Source organism: Plenodomus lingam (genome assembly GCF_022343315.1).
Source record: "Plenodomus lingam strain CAN1 chromosome Unknown scaffold_20, whole genome shotgun sequence".
In the NCBI taxonomy this organism is placed as follows: Eukaryota; Fungi; Ascomycota; class Dothideomycetes; order Pleosporales; family Leptosphaeriaceae; genus Plenodomus; species Plenodomus lingam.
Window position 1 is genome coordinate 2180053 of NW_027093974.1, and position 15337 is coordinate 2195389.

General features: G+C 52.5%; 11 protein-coding genes across 11 annotated transcripts; 5 read left to right on the forward strand and 6 right to left on the reverse strand.

Moving 5' to 3' along the window:
• Positions 1 to 102: 102 nt before the first annotated feature.
• On the reverse strand, positions 103 to 785 carry IAQ61_011756 (uncharacterized protein; the record flags this gene model as incomplete). The annotated part of the gene is made up of 2 exons (XM_066099335.1): positions 103 to 559; positions 751 to 785. 2 exons carry the CDS (start codon positions 783 to 785, stop codon positions 103 to 105), a joined length of 492 nt encoding a protein of 163 aa, XP_065950854.1.
• A 137-nt stretch (positions 786 to 922) lies between these two features.
• On the forward strand, positions 923 to 1531 carry IAQ61_011757 (uncharacterized protein; the record flags this gene model as incomplete). The annotated part of the gene is made up of 1 exon (XM_003844277.2): positions 923 to 1531. One exon carries the CDS (start codon positions 923 to 925, stop codon positions 1529 to 1531), a length of 609 nt encoding a protein of 202 aa, XP_003844325.2.
• Positions 1532 to 2590: 1059 nt separating this feature from the next.
• Positions 2591 to 4400, reverse strand: IAQ61_011759 (uncharacterized protein; the record flags this gene model as incomplete). The annotated part of the gene is made up of 4 exons (XM_066099336.1): positions 2591 to 2659; positions 2976 to 3412; positions 3654 to 3950; positions 4214 to 4400. Coding segments are annotated over 4 exons (990 nt in total), but the record flags the coding sequence as incomplete, so codon positions are not given.
• A 457-nt stretch (positions 4401 to 4857) lies between these two features.
• IAQ61_011760 (uncharacterized protein) lies at positions 4858 to 5091 on the forward strand (the record flags this gene model as incomplete). The annotated part of the gene is made up of 1 exon (XM_066099337.1): positions 4858 to 5091. One exon carries the CDS (start codon positions 4858 to 4860, stop codon positions 5089 to 5091), a length of 234 nt encoding a protein of 77 aa, XP_065950856.1.
• A 98-nt stretch (positions 5092 to 5189) lies between these two features.
• On the forward strand, positions 5190 to 7103 carry IAQ61_011761 (uncharacterized protein; the record flags this gene model as incomplete). Its single annotated transcript, XM_066099338.1, has 5 exons — positions 5190 to 5279; positions 5338 to 5423; positions 5474 to 5505; positions 5768 to 6687; positions 6756 to 7103. The coding sequence occupies 5 exons, from the start codon at positions 5190 to 5192 to the stop codon at positions 7101 to 7103; spliced, it is 1476 nt and encodes a 491-aa protein (XP_065950857.1).
• Positions 7104 to 7336: 233 nt separating this feature from the next.
• IAQ61_011762 (uncharacterized protein) lies at positions 7337 to 8258 on the reverse strand (the record flags this gene model as incomplete). Its single annotated transcript, XM_003844280.1, has 2 exons — positions 7337 to 8061; positions 8123 to 8258. The coding sequence occupies 2 exons, from the start codon at positions 8256 to 8258 to the stop codon at positions 7337 to 7339; spliced, it is 861 nt and encodes a 286-aa protein (XP_003844328.1).
• Positions 8259 to 8263: 5 nt separating this feature from the next.
• On the forward strand, positions 8264 to 8530 carry IAQ61_011763 (uncharacterized protein; the record flags this gene model as incomplete). Its single annotated transcript, XM_066099339.1, has 1 exon — positions 8264 to 8530. One exon carries the CDS (start codon positions 8264 to 8266, stop codon positions 8528 to 8530), a length of 267 nt encoding a protein of 88 aa, XP_065950858.1.
• Positions 8531 to 8700: 170 nt separating this feature from the next.
• IAQ61_011764 (uncharacterized protein) lies at positions 8701 to 9335 on the reverse strand (the record flags this gene model as incomplete). The annotated part of the gene is made up of 3 exons (XM_003844281.2): positions 8701 to 8821; positions 8898 to 8987; positions 9046 to 9335. Coding segments are annotated over 3 exons (501 nt in total), but the record flags the coding sequence as incomplete, so codon positions are not given.
• A 263-nt stretch (positions 9336 to 9598) lies between these two features.
• IAQ61_011765 (uncharacterized protein) lies at positions 9599 to 11158 on the reverse strand (the record flags this gene model as incomplete). Its single annotated transcript, XM_003844282.2, has 3 exons — positions 9599 to 10206; positions 10263 to 11072; positions 11140 to 11158. 3 exons carry the CDS (start codon positions 11156 to 11158, stop codon positions 9599 to 9601), a joined length of 1437 nt encoding a protein of 478 aa, XP_003844330.2.
• Positions 11159 to 11384: 226 nt separating this feature from the next.
• IAQ61_011766 (uncharacterized protein) lies at positions 11385 to 11939 on the forward strand (the record flags this gene model as incomplete). The annotated part of the gene is made up of 1 exon (XM_066099340.1): positions 11385 to 11939. One exon carries the CDS (start codon positions 11385 to 11387, stop codon positions 11937 to 11939), a length of 555 nt encoding a protein of 184 aa, XP_065950859.1.
• A 1298-nt stretch (positions 11940 to 13237) lies between these two features.
• IAQ61_011767 (uncharacterized protein) lies at positions 13238 to 15110 on the reverse strand. Its single transcript, XM_003844283.2, has 2 exons — positions 13785 to 15110; positions 13238 to 13724 (listed from the first exon to the last, which is right to left on the reverse strand). Exons 1-2 carry the CDS (start codon positions 14989 to 14991, stop codon positions 13447 to 13449), a joined length of 1485 nt encoding a protein of 494 aa, XP_003844331.2. The 5' UTR covers positions 14992 to 15110; the 3' UTR covers positions 13238 to 13446.
• Between the last annotated feature and the right edge of the window lie 227 nt (positions 15111 to 15337).

The window sequence follows — 15337 nt, forward strand, 5'->3', positions numbered from 1 at the left end:
GTAAATTGGTGCTCTGCATGTTTCTTCGCAGTTGGGAAAGTCGTATCAGAAAGGAAGGAGGACGTACCTTGTATGACGACCTTCCAGAGACCCATGTTAGCCTCACCAATATATATGTCGTAGTGCGGATGTTCCCGCGCCCCGGAATTGCGAATCTCGTTGTGAATTCTGTTCAGACGGAGATTCTGGTCTGCGCGTTGTTCTGTGCCTGATTTCGCGAACCGGCCGAGCTCGATGAGGGACCCGTCGAGATTGGAAATCTGCTTGCGCTCGGGAACAGTCTTCGGTGACACGATGAATGGGAGCGTCCCTTGCTGCTTGCCTGAACTCGGCAATACCATCACCAATCGATCGAATAAACCGATGGCGATGATTACGAAGCAAGTCTGGTACATCATCCGGGCGCTCAAGCAAAGATAAGACGGGCTCCAGCTCGCAGATGGCCAGGGCTTCTTCCAGAGTCTGGGGCGCAAAATTCAAGCCTCCTGTTAGATAGCTGAGAGTTTTGAGATCACCATGCTCGCCATTTCCGAGAATGAAGGAATCGACAACAATGTGACTGTGTATGAGACGCGAGGTCGTCATCATAGTGTTATGCTTGGATTTGTTGTCTTCGCCATCTGAGATGCAGATGATGCGTAACTTTGCTTGGGAATTCTTTTTCGCATAATCGTTGGTCCTGAGCAAGCGCGAGGCTGTCCCACAGTGCGGTGTCTCCCAAGGCTGACATGCTGGTGAACACGTGTGTACGCGACTGCGCTTAATGATGTTCCAGGTGTCCACATCACGGCAAGCCAGAATCCGCCTCGGGACTTCCCCACGTCGGCACCCTCATTTGCGATCCCCAAACAGACAACATCGCAGGCACACATTGTGGCTCTACTCTGTCATTTTCCCTTCAGCTGCAAACGATACACCAATCATGGAGTCGCCCGACACCTTCACCCTCCTCCCGCTGGAGATGGATCCCACCACCAAGGCCATCTCAGCACCCAACGCAACCAGCAACGCGCTCGCAACCGAACTCGAGGCCCTCAACGCCCTACACAGAGGTCTTTTGCATGTGGAAACACCTACCGGAACACCTCCTCCGCCCGTCCCCGTCAACCCAAAGCGCTCGGCGCAGATTAGCAAATTGCGCGAGTCGGGCAACGCAGAGTTCCGCAAGGGCAACGCCGGCCAGGCGGTCAAGCTATACACTCTTGCCATTGACATGGCACTCGGTCGGCCGCATTGGGAGCCATCAGGTCTCGTGAGGGAAGAGGTGTCGAGCTTGTTGAGCAACCGCGCGCAAGCGAACATGGCGCAACAAAATTGGGCAGAGGGCGCAGTGGACGCAGAGGCAAGCGTCGAGATGAAGAAGGTCGGCAATGCCAAGGGCTGGTGGCGGAGGGGCAAGTGTCTGCTCGAGATGGGCAGGCTGGATGAGGCGGAGCAATGGGTCAAGCAGGGTCTGGAGTTTGAGGCCACCGAGCAGGATCTGGTCAACTTGAAAGCGGAAATCGAGAAGAAGAGGTCTGGAACATTTTGAGGTTGCACATAGGTAGATATCGAGGCGTTGGCTTGGGAGAGGCATCAAGTCAAATGTGCATTACATGGCGTTTGGTGTCAGGCTATGAGCTCTTAGGGTGTAGGCTACAATACGATTATTCTGCTTCATGTCCCATTGCATTTTCTTATAAGAAGCCGATTCTGTTTGAGCAGGCATAGACTATGGCCTCGATTGGACTGTAGATGGTGAGATGAGACATATCTACCATAGCCTGGCTTACAGGTAGTACGAAAGCAATGAGATAACGCTGATGAGGGCAGACAGCAGAAGATCTAGCTCACATGTATAAGTGTGCAGAGAGTTAACAAAAAGACGATTATCTCTCAAAGACAATTGCTGTTCTTCCGCAGTTATGCCTAGGCCAGGATAATTAAGTTGGTGGTCAGAGCCCACGTGCACAATGCGCGCATAAGCAGAGTAATCGCTAGTGTTTATGATTTCCTTTGTCACTAAAAGTTGACGTCAGCCCATCTAGACAGTGAGGACAGATTGCAGACCCCGCAGCAAGAAATCACAACTAGAACAGCGGATAGTACAGGTCTAACACATAGATAGGGCAGCCTCTGGTATTCGCAGTGAAACAGTACCCAAAAGGTCAACAAAAATGATAAAAATACAAATCATGCAACGTGGTCCGCGAAAAGGCAAAAAGATGGACTTGCAGGGAATCGAACCCTGGACCACTCCCAGACCAATCGTTCATTGAACGAAATGCTAAGGGAGTATTATACCACTAAACCACAAGCCCGGGGTTTTCGATGAAAAGATCCTCTGTTTTAATATTCATATTCATAATAAATACTGATTGAGGAGGCTGCATCCGTTTAGCGCAATTCCACTTTCGTTCACGGGACCACCTGCCAAGCCTCCAAGCCTCAACCGGTGGAACTCCATCGCAGCCCGTGTAAGCACTGACATATAGCCGAGCCTACAGTCTGGATTACCATGGTGGTAGACCGCAGCCATCAGTATACTATGTGCCATGTCACTCGGATAACTATCACTTGCGCTCTTTGTACAAAAAAGATTAAGTGCGAGTTATACATTCATCTCCTGGAAGTTCTTGTGGATCATCAGTAGGGTGATCGGCATACATTTCATGCACCTCTTGTTGGCTGTTATACGCGTGGTACGTCTTGTGATCAGAAGGTGGCCAGGCTTCCTGAGGAGCGTCCTGGCTGCTGTGACATGAATGCTTTGGTCACGTGTGATTCTGAATGGGCTTAGCCTCTTGGCGATGCTTCCCCATAGATAGCTCCCATCCTCCTAGACTAGGACAATATGATCACATTACACACTGCATTTGGGCCCTCCTCACCGTCGGATACTGCACTGGCCGTAGGCGTTGCCTGCCAGTGTGGTAACCGTGTTTGTAAGTGGTATTCTGTTGACGTTTTCTTTTAGAGCGGAAAACTTGCCATACAAAGAAGGCGACCAGGGCAAGACCCAGTATAGGGCCGGCGACTACGCCTGCGATCCATGCTCTGGATGGGATCGGATCTGCTGTAGAAGATGGGCTCGCAGTAGAAGTGGCCATGGTATTTGTTGCAGGGCTGAACCCAACATTGAAACGGGCAGATGATGGCGATGGAGACTGCGCGCCAATAGCGGTACTGCTAGCAAGCTCTAGTGCTGAGGAGGCCGACGCGGTGACCGTGGTTAGCAAAGTTGCTGACAGATTTAGCCCATGAATAGACTTTCGCCAGGTTGACGAACTTAATGAGGTGGAACACACGGTCCTGTATATGGAAATAGCTGCCCAGTCTGATGTGTCTGCAGATGATTTGCGAATGAACGGGTGCATCATTGATGGGGAATTGGTCAAAGACGGACATAATCTGACAGAAGAAATCCCTACCACTGCAATGTGTGTTAGCTCAGACAAGCTATACATGACTACAAAGCGTACCAGTCATCAGTCCCAATACCAACAGGACTAGGGCCAACACAACTTGTCCAGAAGACAGAGCAGTCAGCCGCGCCTATTGTACAGCACTGTGCATAACTGATGTCAGCAGCAGGCTCTGCGAGTCTGGACGGTTCATAGCCTCGACTACGGATGGTCAGTGATTGTCGAGAGAGCCTGAATCGAAAAACTTACTGGACCCATCACGGCTGTGTATATGCCACCTCTGAAACCGTTGATTGTTGATCTCGGGACCGCTGGTGATTGTCGCTTGCTTTATCACTGTCTTTGTGCTCAGTCGGACTTCCATGGCGGGGGTACTGGGTAGAAGCAGTGTGAGAAGCACCAGGGGATAGAAGTGAATGATGGTAGACTTGTACGAAAGGATTTTCAGAGTCGACGCGAAGCGAGCAGCCTCGTCGTGACGTCTACACAACCACCCTCGAGCTTTGGATTGATCAGCATTGCCGACTGGGGCACTGCCTAATTGTCCTACGAACCATAGGAGATTATCCTACCAAGGTTAGGCTGATTGGCTGGCCAAGAGTTGAGGTCGGTCGTGTCTTGTAGGATGAGAGAAGGTAAGGTAGGCTATGGCAGGCTTATCTAAAGTTACGAGTAGAGTACGGGTACGTAATCTCCTTAAACACCCTCCCCAAAGCAAGTAAAGATGAGCTATGTAAATTAAAATGGGTTACAAGATTTAAAATTAAAGCTGCCAAGATTTGTAATGCTCAACCAGCCAATTCGCTCACCGTCACTCTCAGTAGGTGGTAGGACAACCAGGCGACCCTGTCGTCTAGGCATAACAGCACGATATATTCTCTGCCTGGCTGTACGTCGATGTTCTGGCGTGGCGTCAACTACGGTACAGTCGGTTCTCTGTGAGCTGCCCCAGTCTCCCGCTCTTGTACAGACATTGACCAAGGAGGGTTTGTTGGCCTACAACCCGTTGTAATTCTCTTCAACGGAATGATACTATCCCCGAAAGTCATGGAGATGACAGCTATCAGTCGCGACAAAGTGGACCAATCTACACATGTCCATGAGACTTGAGGTATCATCCAGATCCCTCGCTTGACCCCCTAAAATATCAGCAGGAGAAACACATTGTTTCCAACCTCACCAGCTAGACCAACAAAAACCCCTTCGATTTCCACAGCGTGTAAAAACTCTTCCTACGCAAGCCCAAATGGCCAAAGACGAACCCAGTGCAACGGAAACGATAGCACGAGCCCTCTCGCACCGTTCGGATTGGTAGCGTGGCGTGGCACTCGCACAATACGGCTCGATGTTGTAGCATGCTCCCTGTTTCCTGCGTGAGATGTAGCAGAAACACGCCTACCGATGGCTTGTTGCAGATTGATTATGCAAACTCAAACTGCAGCTAATTATCAGTATGGAGCACTGTTACGGTACACCAGTGGGTTTTATGAGTGTCGTTTGGACTGAAGACTTCATGCAAGGCTTTTTAGTCTGGCACATCGGTCCTCGGAAACTATCATCTCCGCAGTGGTCGATCATTGGGAATAAAAGTAAGCGCGCTTTGGGTCGACAAAGGGACGACATGGTTCAATCCAAGAGGCAACTCACGGTCCCCGAGGTCCACCCACGCTCTGATTGGCTGATGTAAGCGCCCTAGTGCCGTTTGACCCCCCAGCTCGTAGAGTAATACGACCCCAACAACCCTGACATCACTCATCACCAGATTCTTCGTCCCTCCTTTTCGTCATGCCAGCAGCGGCACAGTCTCGGTCTCATGCAGCTATACGGATTATCGAGGGCGAATCCCTTGGTGTGCCTAACCGGGCCTTCTCCAGTGTATGTTGGAGTGATGGGCTGGATGTGGTATGCGTGGGCATGGCTGGTGATGTACCAGGGAGCCTGCAACGTTGTCGATGCGGTGCCCACTCCCATCATAAAACGACCGAGGAGAAAGAAGCATGAGCCATATAACGATACTAGGTGGGGAAAAGATTGGACAGCACACGCAATCACATATCTTACATCGTCAGCCTCTCCTTTGTGCCTACTTGGTGGCCTCCTGGTCCCCATAGACAGCAGATTTCATTATTGATTTTCCCCTACCCATAACTCTTCTCGTGAGTTTTTGTCATAGCGGTCACAGGGTTGTTTCTATATCATATCATCTATAGGATATCCGCACACACGGGGTCGTCGATTTCGCACATCTGTACCACGCGAGTCCTATTCCATGGGTCTAGCAACTTCCTTTCGATCTCGTCATATCCGGAACACCGGTTTAATCGTGCTGTCCTGCGTTTTGGCCCTTCTGATAATCTCACAAGGCCCCAATTCAGTGTCACGGCCGCGATGGCTTCAGGGGTCGTTGGCTTCGTTGCCTTTATCCTCATCGCCGACCCACGAGGAAGATGAATACTGCCAAAGGTTTCCTGACCCTGGGAACATCGCGATAGCAGTAAAGACAGGCGCCACAGAGGCGGCAGAGAAGATACCCATGCTGATGCGCACGCCGCTACGCTGCGCCCACAACGTCGTCATTTATTCCGACCTTGAGCAAGAGATTGCCGGGTATAAACTCCACGACTCGCTGGCGGATATACCAGAGTCAGCCATGGAGGGAAACTCGGACTTTGATTTTTACAAGAAGCTGAAAGAGGTGCAGAAGTACGGACAGATTGAGAGCATGTTGAAACAAATGAAAAATCCACGCTCATCCAAGGAGTTGGCAGCCTGGACGCTGGATAAATACAAACAACTACATATCCTCGAGAAGTTGTACGCTGCCCATCCACACAAGGACTGGTATCTCATGGTGGACGCAGACACCTACCTCGTCTGGCCCAACCTACTCACTTGGCTCGCCCAACTCGCCCCTGCTTCCTCCACGAAACTCTACTTCGGATCGCCCGCCTATGTAGGCGACATTCCGTTTGCCCACGGCGGCAGTGGAATCCTCATATCGCACGCAACCATGTACGACTTCGCCGTTACCCACAAGGGCCTCGCTGGCCGCTGGGACAGGGCCATGCAAGAACATTGCTGCGGTGACTTCGTTATCGGTGCCGTACTCAGGTCAAACGGTATCCCCTTGACACCCGCATGGCCCACGATCAACGGGGAGAAGCCCTCGACGCTGCCCTTTGGCCCAACGCACTGGTGTCAACCTGTAGTCACCATGCACCACGTGCAGCCCAACGAGTTGAACCAGCTAGCCAACTTTGAGCAAGCGAGGAATAACACTCGTGTATGTTTTTTTTTTCTTTGGCTTGATCATTCCTGAGTATGGGCGTTTAGACTGACATGATTTTCCAGACGCCATTGACGTTTGCCGAACTGTACGACAATTTCGTCAAGGACATTCTCCCAGACACGCTTGCAGACTGGTATAGCCAGAGCCGCGACGCCAGATTTGCACCAGTTGACACATACGAAGAATGCAGAAAACTGTGCGAGGGGAATGAGGAGTGCTTCCAGTTTATGCATCACGGGAACGAGTGTGATCTAGGCTATAGTATACATCTCGGTATGTACAAGGAGGCGGAGAATGGGGTGGCGTTTCGCAGTGGGTGGTTGACGGATAGGATTAGGAGGTGGGTGGAAGAACAGAGTCCGTGTGAGCCGGTGTTTCCTTCAGCCAGTGACGAGCCCTTGCCGTTGTAATGGACGAGATGGATAGAGTTTTTAATATTTTCTTGATTTATATATGATAGGGAGGATGTCGTAGAAACGGTATATAGATTGGATTGACGTATCCTGCACATGTAGAAAGACGAAAATTTAACCAACCCTTTTTCCAACCCATACCCATACTTGACATGTACATGCACAACAACACACTCCAAACCCTCATCAAGCTATCCGACTATCCATGTCCCTATCCTCTCCCGCTCCCCTCAAGAATTGAAAATCCGACTATACAACTTCTCATGCCTACCGACCCACAAATCCATCACCGGCACACTCTGCCCCGCATCCTCCACCGACCGATGCCACCCCTCATCCACAAGCCCCCTGATCCTCGCCTGCAGCTCCGCCCCCGCCAAGACAGCCTGCGCCTGATACGGCCCCAAAACACTCGCGCGCACCGCCGCGCTCACCACCGTCCGCGCATGCGAGAACAAAAACAGGTATGCGGCATCGCGCAACGGGACGGCCAGGATACGGGTCACGAGGCCCCATAGCGGAGCAAGATGGGCATTGAGATGGTGCGAGGAGCGCATGGCAATGGAGAAGGCGGCGAGTGCCTTGGCCGCGACATCTGCATTCGTGCCCGCCGTACGCGTGTACTGGGATTTGAAGCTGCGGTCCCAGACGGCGAGGAGGGCGCGGCCCTGGGCGATGCTGGCGCGGCGTGCGACGGTGCAGGGTGTGCTGGCGTCGAGGTCATTGTCGAGGGTTTCGAGGGAGTCTGGGTTGCGGTAGCCGGTGAGGACGTAGGGGAGGGTGGTGCTGGCGAGGGTGGAGAGGGAGAGGCGTAGGAAGGTGTGGAAGGCGGGGAGTTGGGAGGCCGAGGCTGGGGAGGGCTTGTGGTGTGCGAGGTAGGATTCGAGGCCGCTGCTGAAGGCGAAGGAACCCAGGGGGAGGGCGGAGTCGGATAGGAGGAGGAGGGCGTGGAGGGCTGTGGTTGGGTTAGAGTGGTGGTGGCGGTGGTGGTGGGAATGGCTGCTGGGACGACAGACCTGCGTCGTTGGCGACGGGTGGATTCGTTGTGCTGGAGTCTCCTTGCGTCAGCCGGGCTTTCGCCTCTTGCAAGCGCTTCTCGAGATGCGCAATCTCATCTTTGAGCGAGTCTTGTTCTGCAACTCGTAATGTCATTGAACATGGACGTCAAAGTCACAAAGGAGGCCACTCCTGGAGGAGCGGGAGGGGGTTGTGCATGCGGGCTTGGCAATATTTCCGTAAGAGAGCCCGAAAGTTCAGCCAATCTGGACTGGATTTCCCTTTCCATCCAAGCCACACTCCATGTTACTGCTACGACACTGATGCACAGTACAAATCCTGTTATTCCCATTCATATTCATCGTAACCAAAACAATCCAAATTCAGCCCAAAACTCCACAAGTCCAATCATCCACCGATGCCCCTAACGGCCATGTACCAGCCATGCGCAAACCAGAAGAGTACCTAGACGTCGGGCATTTACACCCATGAACGAAGGAGGGTATTGATGTGAGAAAGTGAAAGAAATCCCAGCGCAGGCACAAGGGGCGCGCACAACCACTACGCCGAAGAAAGCAAGGCGGCCTGTTTCCCAACCCTAGGCGCTTTCTTCCTCCTGAACGGCCTCTTTCTTGGGAATATCAGCAAACATGGCCGTACCCTTGGCCGACTCGAAGTTCTTGGAGCTCGTCTTCTTAAACAGCGTCTGTGGCTTCGACCTGTACCTGCGTTAACGCTGCGATCCATCCAATGTGTGTCCACTCTATCGTCAGACAAGGGGATGGATGCTCTTACTTCTTCATAGCGTGCTTGGTCTTGAAGGCCTGCAGCTTCTGTGTGGCAGGAGATTGAATCTCGTCGGATGGTGAGACGAATTGCTGGGGCCTTTGGTCTGTGTGTTAGATAATGTGCTTCCTTTTGGATGAATCCCATGTGCGCTTACTGCTCATCGTTGATGCGCGAATGCAAGACTTGGCGATGGTAGTCAAGGCTCTTGGGCTTCTCCTTCTCTGGCGATGGCGTAGGCTTGATCTGCGCATTCGTGTCGCGCGCGCCGAGCACGTTGGTGGCCATTGTAGGAACGGGTGTGGGAGGTTTTGTTTGGGGGTGGGGCTGTCTTGTAGAGTTGGAAGTTCTTCGAGGCGGTAGAGTTCTGGACAAGGTAGTAGAGCTTTGAGATTGCAGGCGACAACCAGAGTGGTAATGGCTCTTCTTGGTGGTGGTGGCGGCGGGCTCTGGCAATTAAGAATGTGAATCTTGCTTGTTTACTGTTTTCGGTCGCGGAGCAACCAACACGGAACGCGCCCCACGTCATCGTTCACTCAGCCTTGAACCCTGCCATCTTGGAGGCTAGGATACATACTCGCCTTGACACCTTCACACATCCACGCAGATGACTCACACGCTCAGACACAATCGTTGTCGCGTATGTTTGCTCTCGGTCAGCTTGATATGCGTCTATTGGCTTTCTACTACTCCAAAGTCAATCCCTACATCTACCCGTCTCGGTTCCACATCCCCCCAAACCGATTCGCCCCTCTCCCGCCTTTGGGCCGTTTCTGCGGCCTTTGAGGCCTCTCTAGCCTCTTACAGCTGACATCTGCCTTGACGAGGATGAAGCTCTGATCAAACACATGCCCGTTTGCGTTGCCACATCGTTCCAGCGCAGGAGCAAGCGCCAGTTCGACTCGTCTGCCTCTTGCGCCACCTGGGGCACCGTATGCGCCGTCTTCATCACTGTCTTCGTCGTCTTCGTAGACGTCTTCCATTTCACTGTCGTAGAAGCCATAGCCCCAGTACTGGTCTTTTTTCCCGCCGGTGAACGTAACGAATCGGTAATCGGCCAGTTGACGCTTCATCTTCAGATCCAAAGCTACCGATGCAGAGACGATAGTGTGCAACTGCTCTAGGCCTGTTCGAAGGGACCGTGTGGACCAAGGTCGCAGTTTACGTCGTATTCGTTGGCAGAATCGCGTTATGCGTTTTAGGACGGGTGTTGCATCAAAGGTAGGCCGCCATTTCCCATCAACCTGTGGCACAAGGAGGTTTACAGTCAGAGAGCGCCAATAATGGTATTCTTCAGCCTCGGCTTCATTCTTCACGGCTGAACGTTGTTAGCACAATGAGTTCTCGGTGGAACAATAGGATGTATGGCCGCACCTTTTCGCAGGGTATCATTGATGTCGCGCAGAGCCTTGTCGCCTAATTTGCCAGCCCAGACGTACCCAGCGCCCTTGTGCCAGTTGTTGAAGATTTTCTGTTGTAGCCTCGTCCAGACATAAGCTTGTATGAGGAGCGGTCTATCTTCCGGGTGCATCAGATAGACGTGGTAATTGTCGGTGATGCACCCAAACAGCTCCTTGGCCCGGTGGATGTGCGGCCTCTTGCCACGAGACCCAAGAGGCCCACTAAAGTATTCTTCACTCCAGATTCGTATCTCATGCCGTAGTGCGTGTAACTCTTCGATCAGCGTCTTCTCCTCTGACTTGAACACGCCCGGATGGGTCGCGGGTATGCTATTTGGACCCATGGTCTTCTTCTGCAGCTCCTTGCGTAGAGCATCGCGCTCCTTTGTGACTTGGTAGAAGCGCTGCACCAGGTCATCGTGACTACTCCCCTTCCTCGTCGGCTCTGGCCGCGAAGGGCTTCTGGGTGGTACAATCGGGCCACCCTTTGTGGCAATTCGTATTGGACTGGGTTCAGGGGAACTCGATTCCTCAGAAGAAGTCTCGGCGGATGCTGTGATCTTTACATGTGGGGGAATGTACTGCTTCTTTCTCCTGTTCCTCGGGAGCAGCGCCTCTTCGTCCGACCACTCCCCATCCGCATCCCCAAACGGATTGGGCTTTCTTTGCTCCATGGAGACCGAGGAGGGATGGCGAGTAGTAGAGACAGAGGGTAGGTCGCGATCAATGCCCTCAGCCGAGGGGCAGGTCAGCTTGAGGGAGCGAAGGGTGGAATTGCGCACGTCTAGCGAGAAGGATTCAGTCAGCGCGCCCGTCGCCGATGGCCCTGCTTGGACCCGAGGTATGCCCACCTGGAGACAGCGTCGCCATATCAGCAGGCTGCCAGCATGTTTCTTTTTTCTTGTTGCGGTGGGGTGGTTGGAGAGAGGTCGAGGTTCCCGCCGTCTCGGCTCAAAACAGGTCAGATCAGCATCCGCTGGAGGTGTGGCCGCGAATGGTGGTGGAGGGGAAGAAAAGCAAAGCACGCAAGCTTTGGTCACACACGGCAGCACAAGAGGCTCAGGCTGAGGCTTAGCATGGCGGGAAAGCAAGCGTCATGTTGGTAACGTTGAGCGCAGGCTTCGATGCACAAAAGAGAAGCGCTGAAAGAGGCGTGGGTCTGGCGGTTCCCAAGGTTCCAGCCCGCCACTCAGGATTGATCAATGGCTGGGAATGGACATGGCTTGGTGGATATGGCTGGGCTAGAGTAGATATCACGCCGCCGGTGGTCGGTGGTTGGTTGTTGTGTGTGGGTGGATATGGGTGTGACGAGAGGCCCGGGGGGGGGGGGGCCATGCATGGCGGGGACGAACGATTTTGGCGTCTTCGGTCCATCATTGGCCTAAAAGCTGGGTTTGGAAAAGAAAGGCAATCAATCATACTCCTGCATAGAGTACATCATGTATATACTCTACTAGGACGGGGCAGTACAAGAGACAAAGAAATTTCCACATTGGTTGCCAATGACAGGTACAAAGGTACAAGGCGTGGTCAGGTGACGCAAAGCTTGCTCTACCACTCTGCAGTGAGCGTGCCCAGTGTGCACCCTCGTGTGTTGAGGGTTTTAGATACCTACCGCATCGAGCAACACGAAATGAATTCCAGAAACTAGGTTACTTGCGGTATCGTCATGTCGCACATATCCTTGCATGTAGAGAGGACAAAGTATGTAGCTAGTGTAGCTACTGTAGCCAAAACGCGACCGACGGAACAATTGTCTTTGTGCTTTTATACTGGCGGGCTCAATAGGTAAGAGCCGAGTGCTTCGGTACGGTAAGTTCTGGAGCTTTTTGGTATTTCCCAGAGCAAAGGTAGGTGTACCTGGGTACGGTATGGTATGGTACCTTTTGACTTTTTGCCCTTGTCTGAAACCTCTCGATCAAGACCGACGTAGAGCTGTAGCTAGACTACGGTACTAGACTGACGTGGCCAACCGTCAATCACATATAGTATAACCGCAACAAAGCATTGATCATTCCAATGGTAGGTACCCGCCCAGCTTAAACCTAACACCACGCAGGTAACTCACCATAATCACAGAGCTCCCCTCCTGACTCGCCATACAGTCCATGCGCACAGTGCATCCCGCTATCTCGTAAAGTCACATGGACGTACTATGTATGTACCTACATGGTGTCCCACAATCTTCACACGCAAGGAATATCACAGTAGTAGTCACCATGGTGCTGCAGTAGTGTACGAGTACCGTACACCTAACCCACCACCCCCCAAGAGTACGAGCCACGAGCCACAACATACACCAACATGACGTACACCCTGCTTCTTTCTACCCATTGCGAGCAAGAAAAAGCACAAACTGTATTATCGCGACCGAATCAACTCGGTGCACTTGCTATCCCAACACCCAGCCATCCACTGCCATGGCACACGATCCTCAACTCAACATGAGCGAGCCCCATCGTCAAAGACACCATCTGCACCCGTGTCGACGAAAACTCTACCAAAAAAAAATGGCGATTTGTCGGCGACGCGTGTATCGTGGAAACGCTTGCTCAGAGGAGCAAGTTACCTATGGCTCTTGCTTGCACCCACTTCAGCTTGATACGAGGCAGCTAGGTGAGTGGGTAGGTAGCTGAGCTCCGATCGACATGTCTGCGTAGAGCCGCAGATTATGCTATGCCTTGGGATGTGCGTAACGCGCAACAACGTACATTAGTCTCTTAGTCATGTTTGCGCGCCCGAGCGTGCGGGAATTTCATCTAGTCGGTCGGAGCAGAGACGAGAGGTATAAGAGAGCCCGTTAAGAGGTATGTATTGAGAGGGTCTTGCCGGTCCGCAAGGATGATGGTGGAAAGCGGTGTTGACGGCAGACTTGCCGCTCCTGAAGAGGTCGGCTACCTCCTTGCCTGGAAAGTTTACCTACTGCTGCGGCGAGAGTACGGTATGGCGTTTGGACGCGGGTGAGCTGAGTGTAGAGGCGATGAATCATTCTCCACAAGACCTATTCTACAACACACAGGAACAGTCGGTGACGTCTATTTCCGCTGGGCTGATGATATTACGATACTCTTGTATAGACTGGACCAATTACCCACAGCCATGGCAAACTGACTATTTTCATTATTCTTCAAATCTTCCACTAGACATCTTCATCGCCCTTATTGCGGTGCCACGTGAACCTCCCATTCAGCGCCATACACCCCCTTGACCTTTTTCCGCTCTTTACTGCTATCCCCCAACGGCCCAGAAGAACTCGTCACGTTGCTGTTGAGCACACCCTTCTTCTCGCCCGTCTGCAGGAACCTCAAAAAGTCGACCGACACATCAATGTACTCCCGGAGCGCGACCGTCGGTGCCAATGTGGTTCCCGTCACCAGCTTCATGATCCAGGGCACGATCAATGGCGCGTCAGTACAGGAAGGATGTGCAGTCCCGCCTAAAAAAAAAGTGTCAGTAGTTTTATTCTCTTCGCTGCAAAGGTACGCTAGAATCTTACTCAACGTCATGAACCATCCCTCTTTGATGCTCTCCACGATCCGTTTCACAACATCGAAATGCCAGCCCTGGCCGTAGAATTCAGTCTGCCTTTCGGTCCATTCTCCGCTCTGCATCACTAGCATGGGCACATCAATGTCCTTATTGAGCGGGCCAGACCCCTTGCCAGGATCCAGGGCGATTCCGCCGTTGATGGGCATCGCCTTGCTTCCTGCAGATTTGAGGGCCTGTAGCACACCAGTCGCACCATACGAATGTCCAGCAATGGCCACCGCAGAGAGATTCAGGCGGTCCTTGAAGCTAGGAAGGGCGGGCGAGTCCCGTTTCCGATTTTCAATCTCCTCTCCGGCATTCATGCGAGCAAAGAGCTTGATCGTTTCGCTCATCTCGGCCTCGCGATACGCAAGCTGGGCGGCTTTCAGATCGAGTTCGGACATGGGCGGATTCGATTCGAGGTCTTGTAGCTTCACGTGCCAGACCTTTCTTTCTGTATCATCGGAGTGGTGAACAATGCTACCTGGACCACTGCCATCCCTATGCTCCACTGCGGCTACGACGTACCCATGGCTTGCAATGCTTCCAAGGTAATGTGCGTAACTTTGGCTCATGCCTGCCATGCCATGTGTAAAGACGAGACAAGGTAGTGTACCAAACCCTTCATCTCGCTTCAGTTCTGAATGCTCCTGCTCTGCTGCGTGCATAAGTTTGCCAAAGCTGCCAGAACCAGTGCCCTCGTCGGTCAAGAGCTTTTCAGCCCCGGAGATGACTGGTGCAGCAACCACCCCTGGAATGACTGTACTAGACCCCAACGCCCAAAGAGCAAAGGTGAACAACGACGACAGTCGCGGAACGCCTGCAAGTCGTGCGTAGCCTTCTCCAATCAACGAGACAGGCTGGGGAAGCCACGGTCTTGCCCACGGCCGCTGACTAGGCGAGGTTACAGGTAACGAGGACGGGTAGTAAAGTGTAATGGCCAGTGTCTCCAGTGTAAATGCATCGTTGCCCGTGGCTTTCAGGACGGCCTCGTGAATGACACGCTTTTGAACCTCAGTTTCGACGTCTAAGATGCCAACCTCGTGTGGGCCGGTATACGGCGGAAGTGGGGATGTGATTGGTGTTAGGCTGAATATGAAGATGAAGAATAATAGGGAAGCCGAGCCGAAGAATAGTACGCGCCGCCACGTGAAGCGGCGAAGACTGAAGACCATGGCAGGTGTTTTCTTAGGTAGAGGGACGTCCAGCAAGGAAAAGAGCCGGGTAGCAGCGCAACCCAGGATATGCGCAAAGTATATTTGAAAACTTTTGATAGACGAGGAATGGACTGTTCGCGCAACAGCATTGCGAGAAGGATACGATGAGGCTTTGGGTAACGGTTGATGACTACAAGGGCGATGACGTAGTATTCGTCCGAACGTCGTCATGATTCGCTGTCGTGCTCAAATCTTACCCTCTGAGACCCATCGCCATCCAACGTCTATTGACAATGTTTGTCTTCCAGCTCGTTGCCATGTATCTGGCTGACACCAAGACACTATTTCCGAAGTATCCGCAGCG

Coding starts and splice junctions, on each gene's coding strand:
- IAQ61_011767 (XM_003844283.2), bottom strand. CDS start 14,991: ATGGTCTTCAGTCTTCGCCGCTTCACGTGGCGGCGCGTACTATTCTTC. Junction 13,725..13,784: donor GGGATGGTTCATGACGTTGA/GTAAGATTCTAG, acceptor CTTTTTTTTTAG/GCGGGACTGCACATCCTTCC.